Source organism: Guillardia theta, assembly GCF_000315625.1.
Source record: "Guillardia theta CCMP2712 unplaced genomic scaffold GUITHscaffold_83, whole genome shotgun sequence".
NCBI classification, from domain to species: Eukaryota; class Cryptophyceae; order Pyrenomonadales; family Geminigeraceae; genus Guillardia; species Guillardia theta.
In genome coordinates, this window is record NW_005434591.1 from 221,854 (window position 1) to 235,338 (window position 13,485).

At 53.3% G+C, this 13,485-nt stretch overlaps 4 protein-coding genes across 4 annotated transcripts; 3 read left to right on the forward strand and 1 right to left on the reverse strand.

Moving 5' to 3' along the window:
• Positions 1-732: 732 nt before the first annotated feature.
• On the forward strand, positions 733-1,932 carry GUITHDRAFT_165191 (hypothetical protein; the record flags this gene model as incomplete). Its single annotated transcript, XM_005825489.1, has 8 exons — positions 733-741; positions 792-875; positions 961-1,014; positions 1,069-1,103; positions 1,162-1,289; positions 1,441-1,481; positions 1,558-1,620; positions 1,671-1,932. Coding segments are annotated over 8 exons (675 nt in total), but the record flags the coding sequence as incomplete, so codon positions are not given.
• A 124-nt stretch (positions 1,933-2,056) lies between these two features.
• GUITHDRAFT_154687 (hypothetical protein) lies at positions 2,057-3,739 on the forward strand. Its single transcript, XM_005825490.1, has 14 exons — positions 2,057-2,124; positions 2,171-2,209; positions 2,261-2,331; positions 2,383-2,458; positions 2,625-2,663; positions 2,707-2,763; positions 2,813-2,866; positions 2,916-2,948; positions 2,998-3,075; positions 3,123-3,168; positions 3,218-3,337; positions 3,389-3,461; positions 3,509-3,570; positions 3,620-3,739. Exons 9-14 carry the CDS (start codon positions 3,043-3,045, stop codon positions 3,646-3,648), a joined length of 363 nt encoding a protein of 120 aa, XP_005825547.1. The 5' UTR covers positions 2,057-2,124; positions 2,171-2,209; positions 2,261-2,331; positions 2,383-2,458; positions 2,625-2,663; positions 2,707-2,763; positions 2,813-2,866; positions 2,916-2,948; positions 2,998-3,042; the 3' UTR covers positions 3,649-3,739.
• A 2,930-nt stretch (positions 3,740-6,669) lies between these two features.
• On the forward strand, positions 6,670-8,688 carry GUITHDRAFT_144165 (hypothetical protein; the record flags this gene model as incomplete). The annotated part of the gene is made up of 1 exon (XM_005825491.1): positions 6,670-8,688. One exon carries the CDS (start codon positions 6,670-6,672, stop codon positions 8,686-8,688), a length of 2,019 nt encoding a protein of 672 aa, XP_005825548.1.
• Positions 8,689-8,910: 222 nt separating this feature from the next.
• GUITHDRAFT_144166 (hypothetical protein) lies at positions 8,911-13,250 on the reverse strand (the record flags this gene model as incomplete). The annotated part of the gene is made up of 5 exons (XM_005825492.1): positions 8,911-10,376; positions 10,514-10,552; positions 10,597-11,437; positions 11,488-12,994; positions 13,051-13,250. The coding sequence occupies 5 exons, from the start codon at positions 13,248-13,250 to the stop codon at positions 8,911-8,913; spliced, it is 4,053 nt and encodes a 1,350-aa protein (XP_005825549.1).
• Between the last annotated feature and the right edge of the window lie 235 nt (positions 13,251-13,485).

Below are 13,485 nucleotides of genomic sequence, written 5' to 3' on the forward strand. Positions count from 1 at the left end.
AGGAACGCATCTCGTCTCTCCTCTGCACATGAAAGAGGAGCTGGTCGAGATGTCCTCATCACCTGAACACACGTCAGACGCCATGAATAGTGCGAAGTTCCGACGGCAAGGGCAACATGATCTATGACAGAGCTGTGTTTCGTTCATGATCCACCTCCACCCCTCTCGACATTTTCTCTTTGATATATGTCTCTATCGACATTTATCTTGCACAAGCCGCCATCATCTTATCCTTATCCCACTCTTCCATGAGTACATCGCTGGCCGAACCATCAGTCGTAATCCTTATCCCTTGCCAGCTCTCAAACCTCCTGTCCTTGTCTTCATGCCTTACATGCTCAAACATCTCTTCCTCCCCTCCTCCTCTCATCTTTCCTCGCCCTCCCTCTCCCTCCATCCCCCATCCTCCTCCCTCGTTCCTTTCCTCCCCTCCTACTTTCCCTCCTTTTCTCTCCACGCATTGCGGCCTCCATGACCCTCATCCCCACTCGTGCACAGAGTACCACGAAATCTGGCAGACCACCCCAAGCCATGGCGTCCCTTCGCTCTCGGCGAGGCGGCTTCCAGCGGAGCATGGCAAGGGAGGAGGAAGAGAGCTGGTGCTGAGGGGAAGGAGGAGGAGAGGAGACGAGTGGGCTGGGGAAGAATCGTCCGGAAGGTCTGAAGGAGACAGTCGGGGAGAGACGGAGGAGGACAAGCTAACTTGAAGACTGGGAGGAAGAGTTGGATATGATGCGGGTGGTATGTGCCATTCGTCTCGTAATGGTGTAAGTTTGCTCACGCGGTCGCAGACTTACTTGCTGTTCGGCTCGCTTGCCGTCTCGGTCCTCTGTCCTCTCTGTCCTCCTCAATGTTCTGATGGAAGGTGCCGGCAGGTTGTCTTGATGGCGATGCGCTCCAGTATGCTGGTACTTGTGTTGATGGAGCTCCTACATCCTCTGACGTGTGATGACTGTCCAGGGGGACGGAGTGAAGGCAGCCCATGGGATTGAGGGACTAGGATACCTGGACGAGGTCGAACATGCATGGCGGTGGAGAGAGTCGTGTTTGCATTAATCTCAGTCGCAGGATACGATAGAGCTGATGCAGATTTCTATTCCCGGGTGCGATGAAGATCGCCTCCTCTGTTGTAGTATACTGATGTTGCCCGTTTCATGACAGAAGCAGATTGCACGCTCATGAGCTCGACGGGCAGTTCAGCATCGCTGGTGGCAAAGGATCGATTCCTGAGTCAGCAGTGCATGTGTCGGAGGTGCCTAAGGTTCACCAGCACGTGGTGCTTCCTCCGGGTACCAGTAGCTGATTCGTGCTCCTTGAGCTGATGGAAGAGCACAGGACACGGACTGAACTCTCCTCTGATCGTGGACCATGTTCACTTCGCCAATGAAGACATGCGCAGCGGTGTTGCTCTCTTGAAATGTGACGATGACGACTGAGCAGTTGGTCGACAGGATGGGCCAATGTGCATGCGTACGTCAACGGTGAGCTGGTGACCGGGCAAATTCGGCTGGTGTCTTGTCTTGCTGTGTCTTGCTGTACATCTCAACTCGTTCAAAGGTGAAAAAGGCAAAGCCTGAAAGCAAACCTGACGTGTCTGCAATCACCGATGTCTTCAATAAGGTGTTGTTCTTATGGATGAGGAGAGTGTGTATGTCCGACAAGTTATGTAGGCTCTTGAAGATGCATTCTCCGAGGCCACAACAGAAAAAAGTGAAGAGGCGCCGGAGGAGGAGGAGGCTGAGCCAGAGGAGGAGCCGCAACAGGAGGAGGAGGAAACCTCGGAAGAGCAGGAAGAAGAAAAGCCACCGGAAGAGCAGGAAGAAGAAAAGCCACCGGAAGAGGAGAAGCAGGAGGAGGAGCAGCAGCAGCAGGAAGAGCAGGAGCAGAAGGAAGAGAAAAGCGAGGAGGTCAAAAACGAGGAGACGGCAGTGGGTAAGTTATAGTCGCAGACTTTGCACAGAAAGTTCTCTCAAGTAACTTTGCGCTTCAATGCCAGAAACAACACCCGTTCCCTCCTCGACCACCGAGGAAACAAAGAACGAGACAGTCTCAGAGGAGAAGAAATGCCCTTCGAACGTCTACACTGTCAAAGGTTGCTGCTGCAAGTTCCCATTCGATTTCCAGGTCGGTCTTCCCAGAGCTCGAGCTTGCGAGGTTGACAGGTCTGCAGGGGAAGGAGTACGACAAGTGTATCGATGCCGGGCACCAGGTGCTTCAGTCTTCCTTTCCTCCGCACCCCGGTCATTCAGGTTGAACGCAGACGCCCTGGTGCTACGTGGAGGAGCAGGAGGAAGGATGCGGGGAGGAGTATGGCAGCCTCATCGTGCACGGGTTGCTGCTCTGCATGTAGCCGTGGCGTGCTTGTAAGAGTAGAACATGCAGGCATGGAAGACAAGACTTTGAGACTTTCACTCCGAGAAAAGTCAGCAAGATTAGAGACAAGAATCACTCGTTCGAGGTACTTGTTGTGTCCCTCCTCTCTTCAGAATCTAGGTCCACCATCACCTCCTCCTCACCCCTGCTCTCCCTCCTTCTCTTCGTCCTCCTGCTGCTCCTCCTTCTCCTCGCCCTCCTGCTCCTCCTTCTCCTCTCGCATCTACGAGTACTGAGCTCGCTTCCCCCAGGGAGGAGCGACTAGATGGTGGGACCATTGCGAGCCCCCCGAGGTGAGTCAGTCGCCGACAACTTGGAACGCTGAGGCCCCTCCAGGTTGTCACCCACTTGGGTTGTAAATGCAAATTTCCTTTCAAGTGGAAGGGGAAGGTGAGAAGAAGAGACCGGGGGACAAGCTGGAACTGATGTGTGTTATTAGGAACACAACATCTGCATCTGGGATGATCATAACACACCCTGGTGTGAAGTAGAGGTAGGAAGATATTCTACCGTCATTGCTCTTTGATGATGCCCTCTCTCAGGGAGACGAATGCGGTGCTGGGCAATACATCCATGTGCGAGATAGCAGGGAAGGAGGAGGAGAGGGCTGATACATTCGAGCAGAAGGGCCCTGAAGGAAAGTCGAAGCATCGCTGGGACAACTGCATCATGCCGCCTCCTAAGTCAGAGCCTGGTCACCAGGTGCTTCTTCCTTCGACCCAGCGACCTTGTGAGCATGTTGCCTGCAGGAGGAGCAGATACCAATCCCAGCCAAGTTCAAACCTCGGCGAGAAGGTCAGCTCCTCCCTTGCATGCACTTAGCTCATCCTCGTCTGCTTGACAGGGCGACACTGCGGAGACACCAAGTCGCACTGGCTGGAGCCCTGGCACTTCAACTTCATGTGTGCGAGTGGCGTGTGCAACTTTCGCTGCAAGAATCCCATCTTCTGCCCCAACTGCGACAGTGAGAGAGGAAAGTTCGCCCTGCTCCTGCCGACTGACCTGCCTCCTCTAGATGGTAACTGTCAGTGTATCGATCCCAAACCCAGTGGCCAGACGTGCGGCGACGGGACAAATCGACCGCCAGAGTAGGAGGATGCTGCCTGCATGCCGTGTGCTGACGTGTGATGAACAGATACTCGCACAACGAGTGCCTGAGCGGTCAGTGTAATTTTGACTGCATTCTATGCACAAACTGTAAGTTTTCATTGGCTGCGGGAGGAGGAGGTTGACGTGGGTGCTGCAGGTAACGGGGGGAACTGTAAATGTGAGTGAAGCAAAGGATGCCGGGCCCGGCCTCGCAACCGGGACATCATCTTCGAGTCAAGTGACTACACCGGGCTTATCAATGAAACTTGGCAACTACATAACGTCCGAGTCATAGCTATGTCAACAATGTTAGGCTCCAATGACAGCTCCTGTGAGGCATCGGCGGCGTGACAGCTCTTATGGCAGCTCCTACAGGACGACGAGGCCTGTGCTATGCTGCTGTACGGTGTGCTATTAGTTTGAGGCTATCGGGGGATGAGGGCGATGAGGCTGGTGATGAAACGGGATGAGGGCCCTTGGCATCACGGGGGTAGAACTACTATGTTCGAATTGACAGGCGGGCCAACCCCTGGTCGGTGAATTAAACAGTACAAATAATTAGTTAAATACCCCCCCCCCCCCCGCTTCGCCTCCATGCGGTCTGTGTGGGGCGCTATGGCAGTTTTTTCAGGGGGTTCTGCATGCCATGGCAGGGTATCACAACAAAATTCAAATCCGATTTTTGGCGGGCAAACCTGTGACCCCCCTCGCCATGGGCAAGCCGAAGGTGCGGAAGACCGAAACATGCCAATCATGCCAAAAACCAAGAAAGAAGGCCAGTGTTCGAAGATGGCAAGGTGTGCCTGTTTGCACAACTTGTGTACATTTATTCAAAACCCAAAAGGATGAGTGTGGTTCTAAGCGGATTTTGCTCTCGAAGTGGGATGATACCTTGGTTTTCAAGCTGTTGGATTTCTTGCAATGTCAAGATCATGCAACTTTGTCTTTGGAGTGTGAAGACAACAATCTTCTCACTTCAGCGACCCAGCATCTGAAGTTAAGTCTTCGTTCTGTATCCTTGTTTGAAGTCCAAAAGAAGCTAAAAGTCCTTGGAGATGTTTACGGACATACATCAGAAGGGTTTGCGAAATGCTTTCTCTACTGTTACACCAAGGTTTTCGAAAAACAAGCATCTGGAAATCCACATGCAGGAACCACTGCTATGTATGAGCATTTAAATCGACTTCGTACACAGCTTGGTAATATGCACAGAAAGCATCGAACTCTTTTTTCCCGAATCGAAAAGTGGTCTACCTCACATTTCGAAGATTTGAATTCATTACAATCCACGATTCACGATTACTTTTTGCGGTAAGTCTGTGATGTTGCTTTCTTCCCCTCTCTGTAGTGTGATCATTCTGCAGATATGCAAAATTGTCGGATGAGCATGTTGATCCATGTCCCCCAAAGAAGCACACCAAGGCAGACTCCGAGCTGTTCATTCAGACAGTTTGTGAAACGTTCAGAACCCTTGATGGCAACACCCGATGTGAAATCATCCGAAGGATTCTGAGTGAGCACGACTCTCTGTGTCAAGCACAAAAGAAAACATCGGAGCATGAGTTCTCTGCGATATGCAATGTCGAAAGAGCAGTTTCAAACTTACATGCTTGTGGATTGCCAGATGTAGTTTCTGAATTGGTGATGTTTGCCAGTAATGATATCGACGCTTTCAGAACAACACACAAAATCATGCCGTACTTGGTAATGGATTGGTGTCGTCAAAGTTTTAGAGCGAAAGATTCGAGGGGCATGAGATTCTCCCCGGAGATTATCAGTTTCGCATCAACACTCAAAAACCTTGGCAATGCGACAATGTTGCGGTTCCTGTCAGGGCCAGGGAACAAGTTTACAGACAATTTCCATTCTGATCAGGCTTTACATAACTTGCCTCTGCCATGCATCTCTACTCTTTGCAAGCATCAAAGTGCTGACATGAAAACACGAGATGTGAAAAGGTCAAGAATATGTAGCGAAATTTTGGACAATTACAGCGAAATGATGAGTACTAACCTTGTAGATGGTATCCACGTGTTGGCGATGGACAAGACGATGATCAATGCTGGTTTTTGTAAAGAATTCGAAGATTGCGAAGCAGATTTAGGCGGTGTCACTGAAAGAAAGATGGATTTGACGGAACGGCTTGCACCGCGAAAGGAACGTTTGGCACAGCTTTGTCTGGAAGGGACGACAGTTGCATCGATTCAGGAACGAGTCATAGCCTTGTTGACCGACGACTTGGAGAAAATTAATGAAAGGAAAGCAACGGCTGAACGGGATTACAAGAAAATTCGAGACAAGTATGTCGCAAAAATGACGAGCAACAATGCTGTGGCGAGGTCAGACACGAGAAGAAATTCCTCCAATGAAGTCAGATGACGGGGAAGCTGAGAACAGCACACATAAGAACAAGCGAAGACGAATTTATGCTAAATCAGCACAATGGGATGGAGGCCTCAATGGTAACATGCCCGGGTTTCGGGGATTACGTGACATTGCTGGTTGCAAGTCGAAAAAGAGGTATACGAAAAGTAGAAAACATTAAAAAGAGCGATAGTGACATCCGAATCATTGGTATCATGAGATAGAACTCACATTTCTCTGATAGACTGTGAGGTTTTGACAATTGTCATCATCGCGCTTTTTGCTTTAATCACCCTTAAACCTGGTCGCGGCCTGGCTGCCATTGCGATTTCCTGCAAACTTACCCACCCCCTCCCCATCAACATACCCTCTATCATTGAGGGAAAGACACCGGTCCTAGACCCTTTTATCGCGAGTTCCACCCCCGTGCCTTGGCATCGGATGGGGGCCCGGGGGATGAGGGGCCACGAAGTGATGAAGTTGGAGGGGTACCGGTCCTATGCCACAAGGTAGTGTACCTGGGGTGGGGTACTAAGTTTGTAGCAGTCTCAATTGGGGTGGAGGGGTGGGTCAGGACTACTAATGTGTAATAGCCCAATGGGGGTAGGGTGGTACTCTACAAAATGTTTCGAGAGGAGATCGGTAAAGGGGGTGCAAAGTAGGGGAATGTGGGGGGTAGGGTAGTGTGGGGGATCATTCTGGTAGGATCCCGTATAAAAACGATTTATTGCGAACCCTGCCACCCTGCCACCCCTACCCCCATTTATACCAACAACTACCCCTATCTACCTGTGCTGAGATCCCAGGGGGTACCACCCCCAGGCCGTTCAGTGGCTATCGGCCATGCCGCGGCGGAGAGCAACAGTCTTCGGGAGGAGACGGAAAGCGAGGAAGAAGGAGGAGGTGATACCAGCAAGCGAGACTTCGACGCAAGACGAAACAGAACATGACGACGACGACGACGACGACGACGACGACGACGACGACGACGAGAGCACAAATGCGAGAAGCGTATGCAGAAACAGTTCAAGCTCCGAAGATATGGCAGACAGTGACGATTTCAAAGAATCGAATCGGGCAGGAACAAAGAGGCAAACAATAACACAACCAAGAGCTCGAGGACGGAAGAAGATGACCGCAACAACAATAAACACGATAAAAACACCAAGAAACTTGCAGGAACACAACAATATCAACGAACTGAAACTGAGGTTGGAGGAGAGGGAACGGCAACTTGCCCTGCGGGAGGTTTATCTTTTAGAATGGGAACGAAGACTGTGCAGAAGAAAACATGAGCTGGATGCAAGATTAGGTGAGAAATCTTGTGATGCCTGGTCGACAGCTGAAGCTGTGTTTTCCCTGCTAGGTGCCTCAAACCCCTTTGTAAAATTCCTCCACGCCCTTCAGGTTGCGAAAGTCAAAGTCATTGACGGGCAGAAGATTCTTCTCCTCAAGACGTCAATCGGTGGGATACAAGCAGCAGGAAACACAATCATCATCAGAAATGCTTGGACGAATCTATTCCAACTTGCATTCCATGGCCTGACTATTCCCAATGCTCAAAACCACAAAGTTCTCTTTCTGGGTAAGTCTGGATGTGGCAACTCATGGTTTGCGTACTTCTGGATCTGGAAGCTGCTAGACATGGCACAAAAGATCTTGTACCATGTTCATGACTCTTTCTATCTGATCAACAGGGATTCGGTTGAGATGATTCCCAGTTGTGATCTTCACTACCTGGATGCAGATGTTTGGTACTTGTCGGATCCAAAACCCGGGCAGCAGCCGTTTTCGCCATGCAGTTGGAAGACAATCTTCTTCGGCAGCCTTGGTGTAAGCCCCTACAACTCTTTCCGCAGAACGTACACGTTGACATACTACATCCCCTGCTGGACTTGGCCTGAGATCTACTTCCTTGGGATTCATTGCTCGACCCAGTCACCCGAGAAGATACAGACGATCACTTGTGACTGGGGCAACGTTCCTCGATGTTTCGTGTCCGATCCCAAAGACTCTCTCAAGTACGAATGCGCCAAAGTGAAATGTCTGTCTTCCATGCTCGAAGATGTCGTGTCAGGCAAAGTCACGGACGACACCTTCCCGTTCTCCTTGTTGCAACTTCAACCCTCGCAGGACTACGACAAGATGATCTTCAACTTTGCTTCTCCTCGAGTGCAGGACCTTGTCTTCTTGGAGATGATCAGATGGAACCGGAGGAGCCTCCAAGACTTCTTGATCAAGGAGCCTCGTCCCTCGTTTGCCCTCTTGCGGTTCCAGTTGTTCGAGACTCTGACGCATCACTGGCTCCGGGGAGCTGGGCAGTGCAGAGCCTTGAGCCTTGAGCCTCGCTGCTCCTCCAGCAGAGGCCGAGCGAGGAGCTCACCGGGTCCGCATCCTGATACAGCAGTGACGCTGCCTTTCCAGTTCCAGGGCTACTTGAAGGAGACGCGCTCGTTCCGGTATGTTCCCAAGGAGACGATCAGGTCTGGGAAGTACATCCAAACGGGGATCAAAACTGGAGATTTCTTTGACTCGTTTGCGTTCTCCGACGGATGTATCTTCTTCTTCAGCATCCTGATGCAGCCGGCTGAGGCGCTTGACCGACAGCAGGTTCGGTCCCTTACCCTCCAAGTCACTCAGAAACTTGGAAGAGTTCCGATCCGATTCGTCTTCGTCCTCCCGACTTTTGTGCATGAGAGTGTGAATAGCGTGTTTGGGTTGGATGCAGATGCCCGATCAGATGGTAAGGGATCACAAGGTCCAGGAGGTGATGGTTCAGATGTTGAATGCGAGCAGTTTGTGACAGAAATCGACGTGATTTCAGAGATTGAAAGGTTAGATTATGTACATGTGAGAAATTAGATCTGAGTGGTCGAGATATTGTGGACGGCCAGTCTAGTCAGGGCTGATACGGAAAAGCAAAGGCAATGGCTGTCTTTTCGAAGATTGACTCCACAAATTAGATAACAAGAACTCTTGCAATGACGTTCTTGATGACAAACGTAGTAAACCGAAATCTAAATCTCTTTCTTCAAGGTTGTTAAATTCTACAGGCAAGTAATTCGCATCAGCTCGACAACAACGTTACAGGAGCATGCCGGCGTTGAACTTGGAGGAGGAGGGCTCGCTGATGGGTAAGAGCTTCTCCCTGCCGTACTCCTCTGCTTCCCGCATGTTTCTGGACTTGCTGTAAGACGTGGGGTAGAAAAGAGGCTCCGGAGGCTCCCAGTGACTTGCGTGCATGGCGACCCGGTGGAGGTTGAGGGCAAGGTAGTCCTGGCACCGATGCTCCTCGTAGGAGAAGGGATCCCCGTCTCCAACCTCCTCTTCCTCCTCCTGCACTCGACGCTCGTGGGTCCAGGTCTGGAGCTCGTTGCTGCGGTCTGTCGGGGGAGCAGGGAGGGAGGAGGAGGTTACCTTGCTCGATGTGTCTGTGGTGTTGGGATGAATCACCTGAGAGGAGGTCCCTTGACTCTGCCAGTCGAAGACGCTGCTGGTGCTGGGCTGGAAGGAGGGGGAGGAGGAGGAGGACTTGAGTAGCGGCAGCGCCGTGTCCTCTTGCTCCTCGAACATGCGGATCAAACTCTTGGTGGAGGAGAAGAGGTCGGAGACGAAGAGCTCTGCCTTGTACTTTGCCTCCGAGTCCTGCGGGCGGGTGGGGCTGGACAAGAGGGAGGAGGGAGGAGGAGGCAGAGTGGAGGAGCTTGTCCTGCCTCGCTTGCCCACGTCTCTGACAGTCCTCTGGAGGACGATGTGGAGCGTCTGACACGCAGACTTGCTGTAGATGCTCAGCATGACCATGCTGTTCATGGGCCCCACCAGGTGAGCAAGAAGCTCTGCCGGAGTTGCTCCTTCCACCGACCAGTTGTCAATGGCGACCAGCTCGTCTCCGACGCTGATCATGCCGCAGGTGGCAGCGGGCCCGCTGTCGTTCATGCCGACGACGAGGAAGACCTCGTGGTCGTGATAGCTCTGCTGCTGGATCGAGATCCCAACCCCCGCCACCTCTGACATGTCTGCTGCCTTCTCCTTCTCCTTCTCCTTCTCCTTCTTGTGCTGCTGCTGTGGCGGCGCCTCCTCCTGAGGCTCCTGGGGCTGCAGTTGTTGGGGCTCCGACTGGTCGGAGGGAGTTGCAAGAGCGTCGGAGAGCTCGTGGAAGAGGCTCTTGCTCGTCGACTGCTGGCGCCCGCTGGTGCTCGCAGAGAGGAGGGAGCCATACGAATCTGTCGACAAGTTCGCCATGATGCGCATGGAACGGATGAACTCATTGGAGGGAGGAGCGGCCTCGAGCTCCTCCTTGCTCTCCCTGTGGATGGTGATGCGAGGAGCTGTCCTGCCCGGCAGGATGATGTCCTTCCTCGGAACCTGCTTCTCTACCTCCTTCCTTGGGGGAACCGGCTCCCTCACGAGCTCGGCCGTCACCCACACGCTTCCTCCTACGTGACTCATGTCCTTGGGTGAGAGATGGGAGACCGCTGGTGCCGCTTGCTCAGGGGAGGAGGAGAAGGGGACGGGAGGCGGGTAGGGATAAAGAGGTCCAGTCTGCAGTCCTGTTCGAACAGTACGTGGGGTCAAGCGGATGCAATGAGGAACGGGAGGAGAAGGGAGAGGAGGAGAAAGAAGGGTGGAGGAAGAGGAGGAGGAGAGGAGAAGGAGGGGTGGAGGAAGAGGAGTGTAGATCGATTACCTTGTTGTAAGGCGGGCTGGGTTCCGTACATGTAGAAGCCTAACGATAAAGTAAGAGAGAGGGGAGAGGAGAGCGGAAGAGACCTTGGGGAAGCTGGGATGACAGGTCCTGCTGTATTGGAGGATAGAAGAACCCAGGCTGTGTTGCATACAAGGGTGAATAAAAAGGATACTGGACAGGAGGAGGAGGGTGGAGGACTGGCGAGGGGTGTTCGCCCATTTGCTGAACTGGACCCCAGCTGGGGAGGTTTGCTGCAGGAGCAGGGGGGGGGAGCGGAGCTGGGAAAGTGCTGGGTGCAAGACGGAGGACGAGAGGCTGCTCTTCGGGTATCTCCAGCTCCTTCGGTGACTCCTCCCCTTTGGCCAAAGGATGTTCCTCCTCCCTGCTCCTCTCCGAAGCCTTGTTCTCCTGCTCCTCCTCTTGCTCGACCTTCAGGCTCGAATCTCCGGCAGGGGAGGTGACTCTGAGCTCCTCTGGTTTCTTCTTTCCCTTGATGGACCTCACGGCATACCTCTGGAACTTGATGCGCGTGGAGGGCACGAAGGAGAAAACAGGGTTGATCCTCGTCTCCAGCACAGGATCAGGGGCGGAGTCTCCTCGAGGAGAGATGGACTGCGGAGGAGGAGGAGGAAGCTCCTCCTCCTCCTCCTCGTGCTGCTGCTGCTGCTGCTGACGAGGCTCGTCGACATATCCAAGGATAGCCACCTTGAAGGCATTCCTGCACGTGGGTGACCTGCGGAGGGGGGACTTGTGGTCTCGTATCTGTTGCTCCAACTCCCTCACCACCTCCTCCGGGCTGCGCTCGTCCCTTCCCTTGATGGCGGGGAGGACCTGGAGCAGGAGGATGACGCTACCTGCGTACACGTCGACGACGAAGATGCGGGCAGGGAGAGCATTCAACGAGCGCGCGATCTCGTTGGTGGCCTGAAGGGGACGCGTCATGAAGGGAGGGGGAGGAGGAAGAAGGAGAGAACCTGTGCGGAGAAGGAGGCTTTGCGAACGGAGACAACTGAACCGCCGGAAATGAAGTCATCGAAGTCGTTGGTGAGGTGTAGCTCAACGTTGAGTGCTTTCCTTGGATCATAGCGAGGAGCAGGAGGAGCAGGAGGAGCAGGAGGAGCAGGAGCGAACGCCTTGCTCCGTTCCTCCTGGATCCGCACGTGCTGATGAGGCCTCGAGCTTACACGAGGAGAAGGCGGCTTGTCCCGAAGGGCATCGGACTGATCTTGGATCAAGAGGTCGACGAAGCTGTCGGCAGGGCCGGAGAGCAAGTCGTCGATCTCTCTGCTCTCCTTGCCGCCCACGTCTTGTCCGTCTATCTTCCTGATGTAGTCTCCCACAGCAAGCACGCGACTCCTCGCTGCCGGAGAATCCGCAAGCAGCTCGTCGATAACCACGTCCTTTGTCTCCTTGTCCGCAAAGAAACCAAGACCAAGAGACCTGATGGAATTTCCGTTCCTGCTCCTCCTCAACCTCACCTGCTTGAACCCCATCGGCAGGCTATGGTCCTCTCTCTTACCTTCCCATCTCTGCTCCTCTCTCTTGTTCTCCAGCGTTCCGTGCTCCTTTCCCTTCTCTTGCCTCTTATCTTCGCCTCCTTGCTTCCCGACTCCCCGCCTTTCCTCTCTCCTCATCTCCGCCTGCTCCTGCACCCTCTTGTTGTGCGCCTCCTCTGCTTCCTTCATCTTCCTCTCCAGCTCCTCTCGGATCAGTCGGAAATCGACATAGGCGTCGACAGGGAGCCGCTGCGGCATACCCTCCGTCCCTGGCTGGGGAGTTTTGAGCAAAACACTCACCGACTGCTCGTCCAAGAAGTAGCTAGCGAACGCATGGTATGCGATTCTGTGCGAGCTGTTGGACGACCTCAGCATGTGATAGATGGCGAGCTCGACCGTCTCCTCCGAGCTCAGGTTCAACTTCTGCGCCAAGTAAGGATAGCACGCGAGGCCATAGCGGAGCTCGTCGGGCGTTATGCTTCCCCGCCTCTTGCTGTCCAACAGCTGGAACGCCTTGCTAGCCTCCGCTGAGCTCAGTCTCGGCACTTCTGCCATGGAAGTGTGGGGCAGGGAGAGGCTCATGGACATCGGCTCTGCCTCCGACTGCCAGGAGAGTGGGGGAGGAGCAGTCAGGTACAAGGCAAGTGACCCATCACAGCAAACCTGCATGTTGAAGTCGTCCGCTTCCTCCTCCGACGACTCGTCCCCGAACTTGGAAAGGCTGTCGTCTCCCTCACTGTCGCTGAGGGACTCAAGGACTCCATCCCAGTCCTCTTTCCCGTAGCTTCCCTTCCTCACCAGAAGGGCGCGGAGTAAGCTCTGTAGCTTGCACGCTGCTGCTTTCTTCCTGAGCAGACCTCTCTGAAGGAGCGTTCGCTTCACGAAGGCAGACAGCGGGGAACGTTTGAGCTCAGCTGCCAGCAGCTGATCTCGCAGGAGTTGAGCAGTATGGAGTTGGCGCTTAAGCTGCTGTAGCTTCTCCCGCCTATCACCACAGTCACCGACAGGAAGAATACCGTTCACTCTTTCTCGCGCTCTCACCAAGTCCAGAACCTAGAATGGTAGATCTTCCGGCGTGCAAAACTTTGCATCTGAATTGCTGCTGACGTTCTCATCTTTTCGAAGTCTTCTGTGCTGGTTGTTTCCATGATTCTTTCTAGCGGTTTCTTGCGCGAGTACGCGCTGGTTTCAGGAGCTGAGAAAGGAGCGTTGATGAAGTGGACATGGGTGTACGACCCCATCTCTCATGCAACCTGCCATTCGCACGCTGGTCAGAACTGAATTAGCTAATGGCAATCGTTTACATCTACAACTGCTACCTCTGCTACTAGGAGCATATCAAGACATGGCGCGTATCAAGACACAGTCAGTTGCTCATCACATCTCTCAGACACAGTCAGTTGCTCATCACATCTCTCAGACACAGTCAGTTGCTCATCACATCTCTCACGCATCTCTTCCTCGTCATGCTCACTC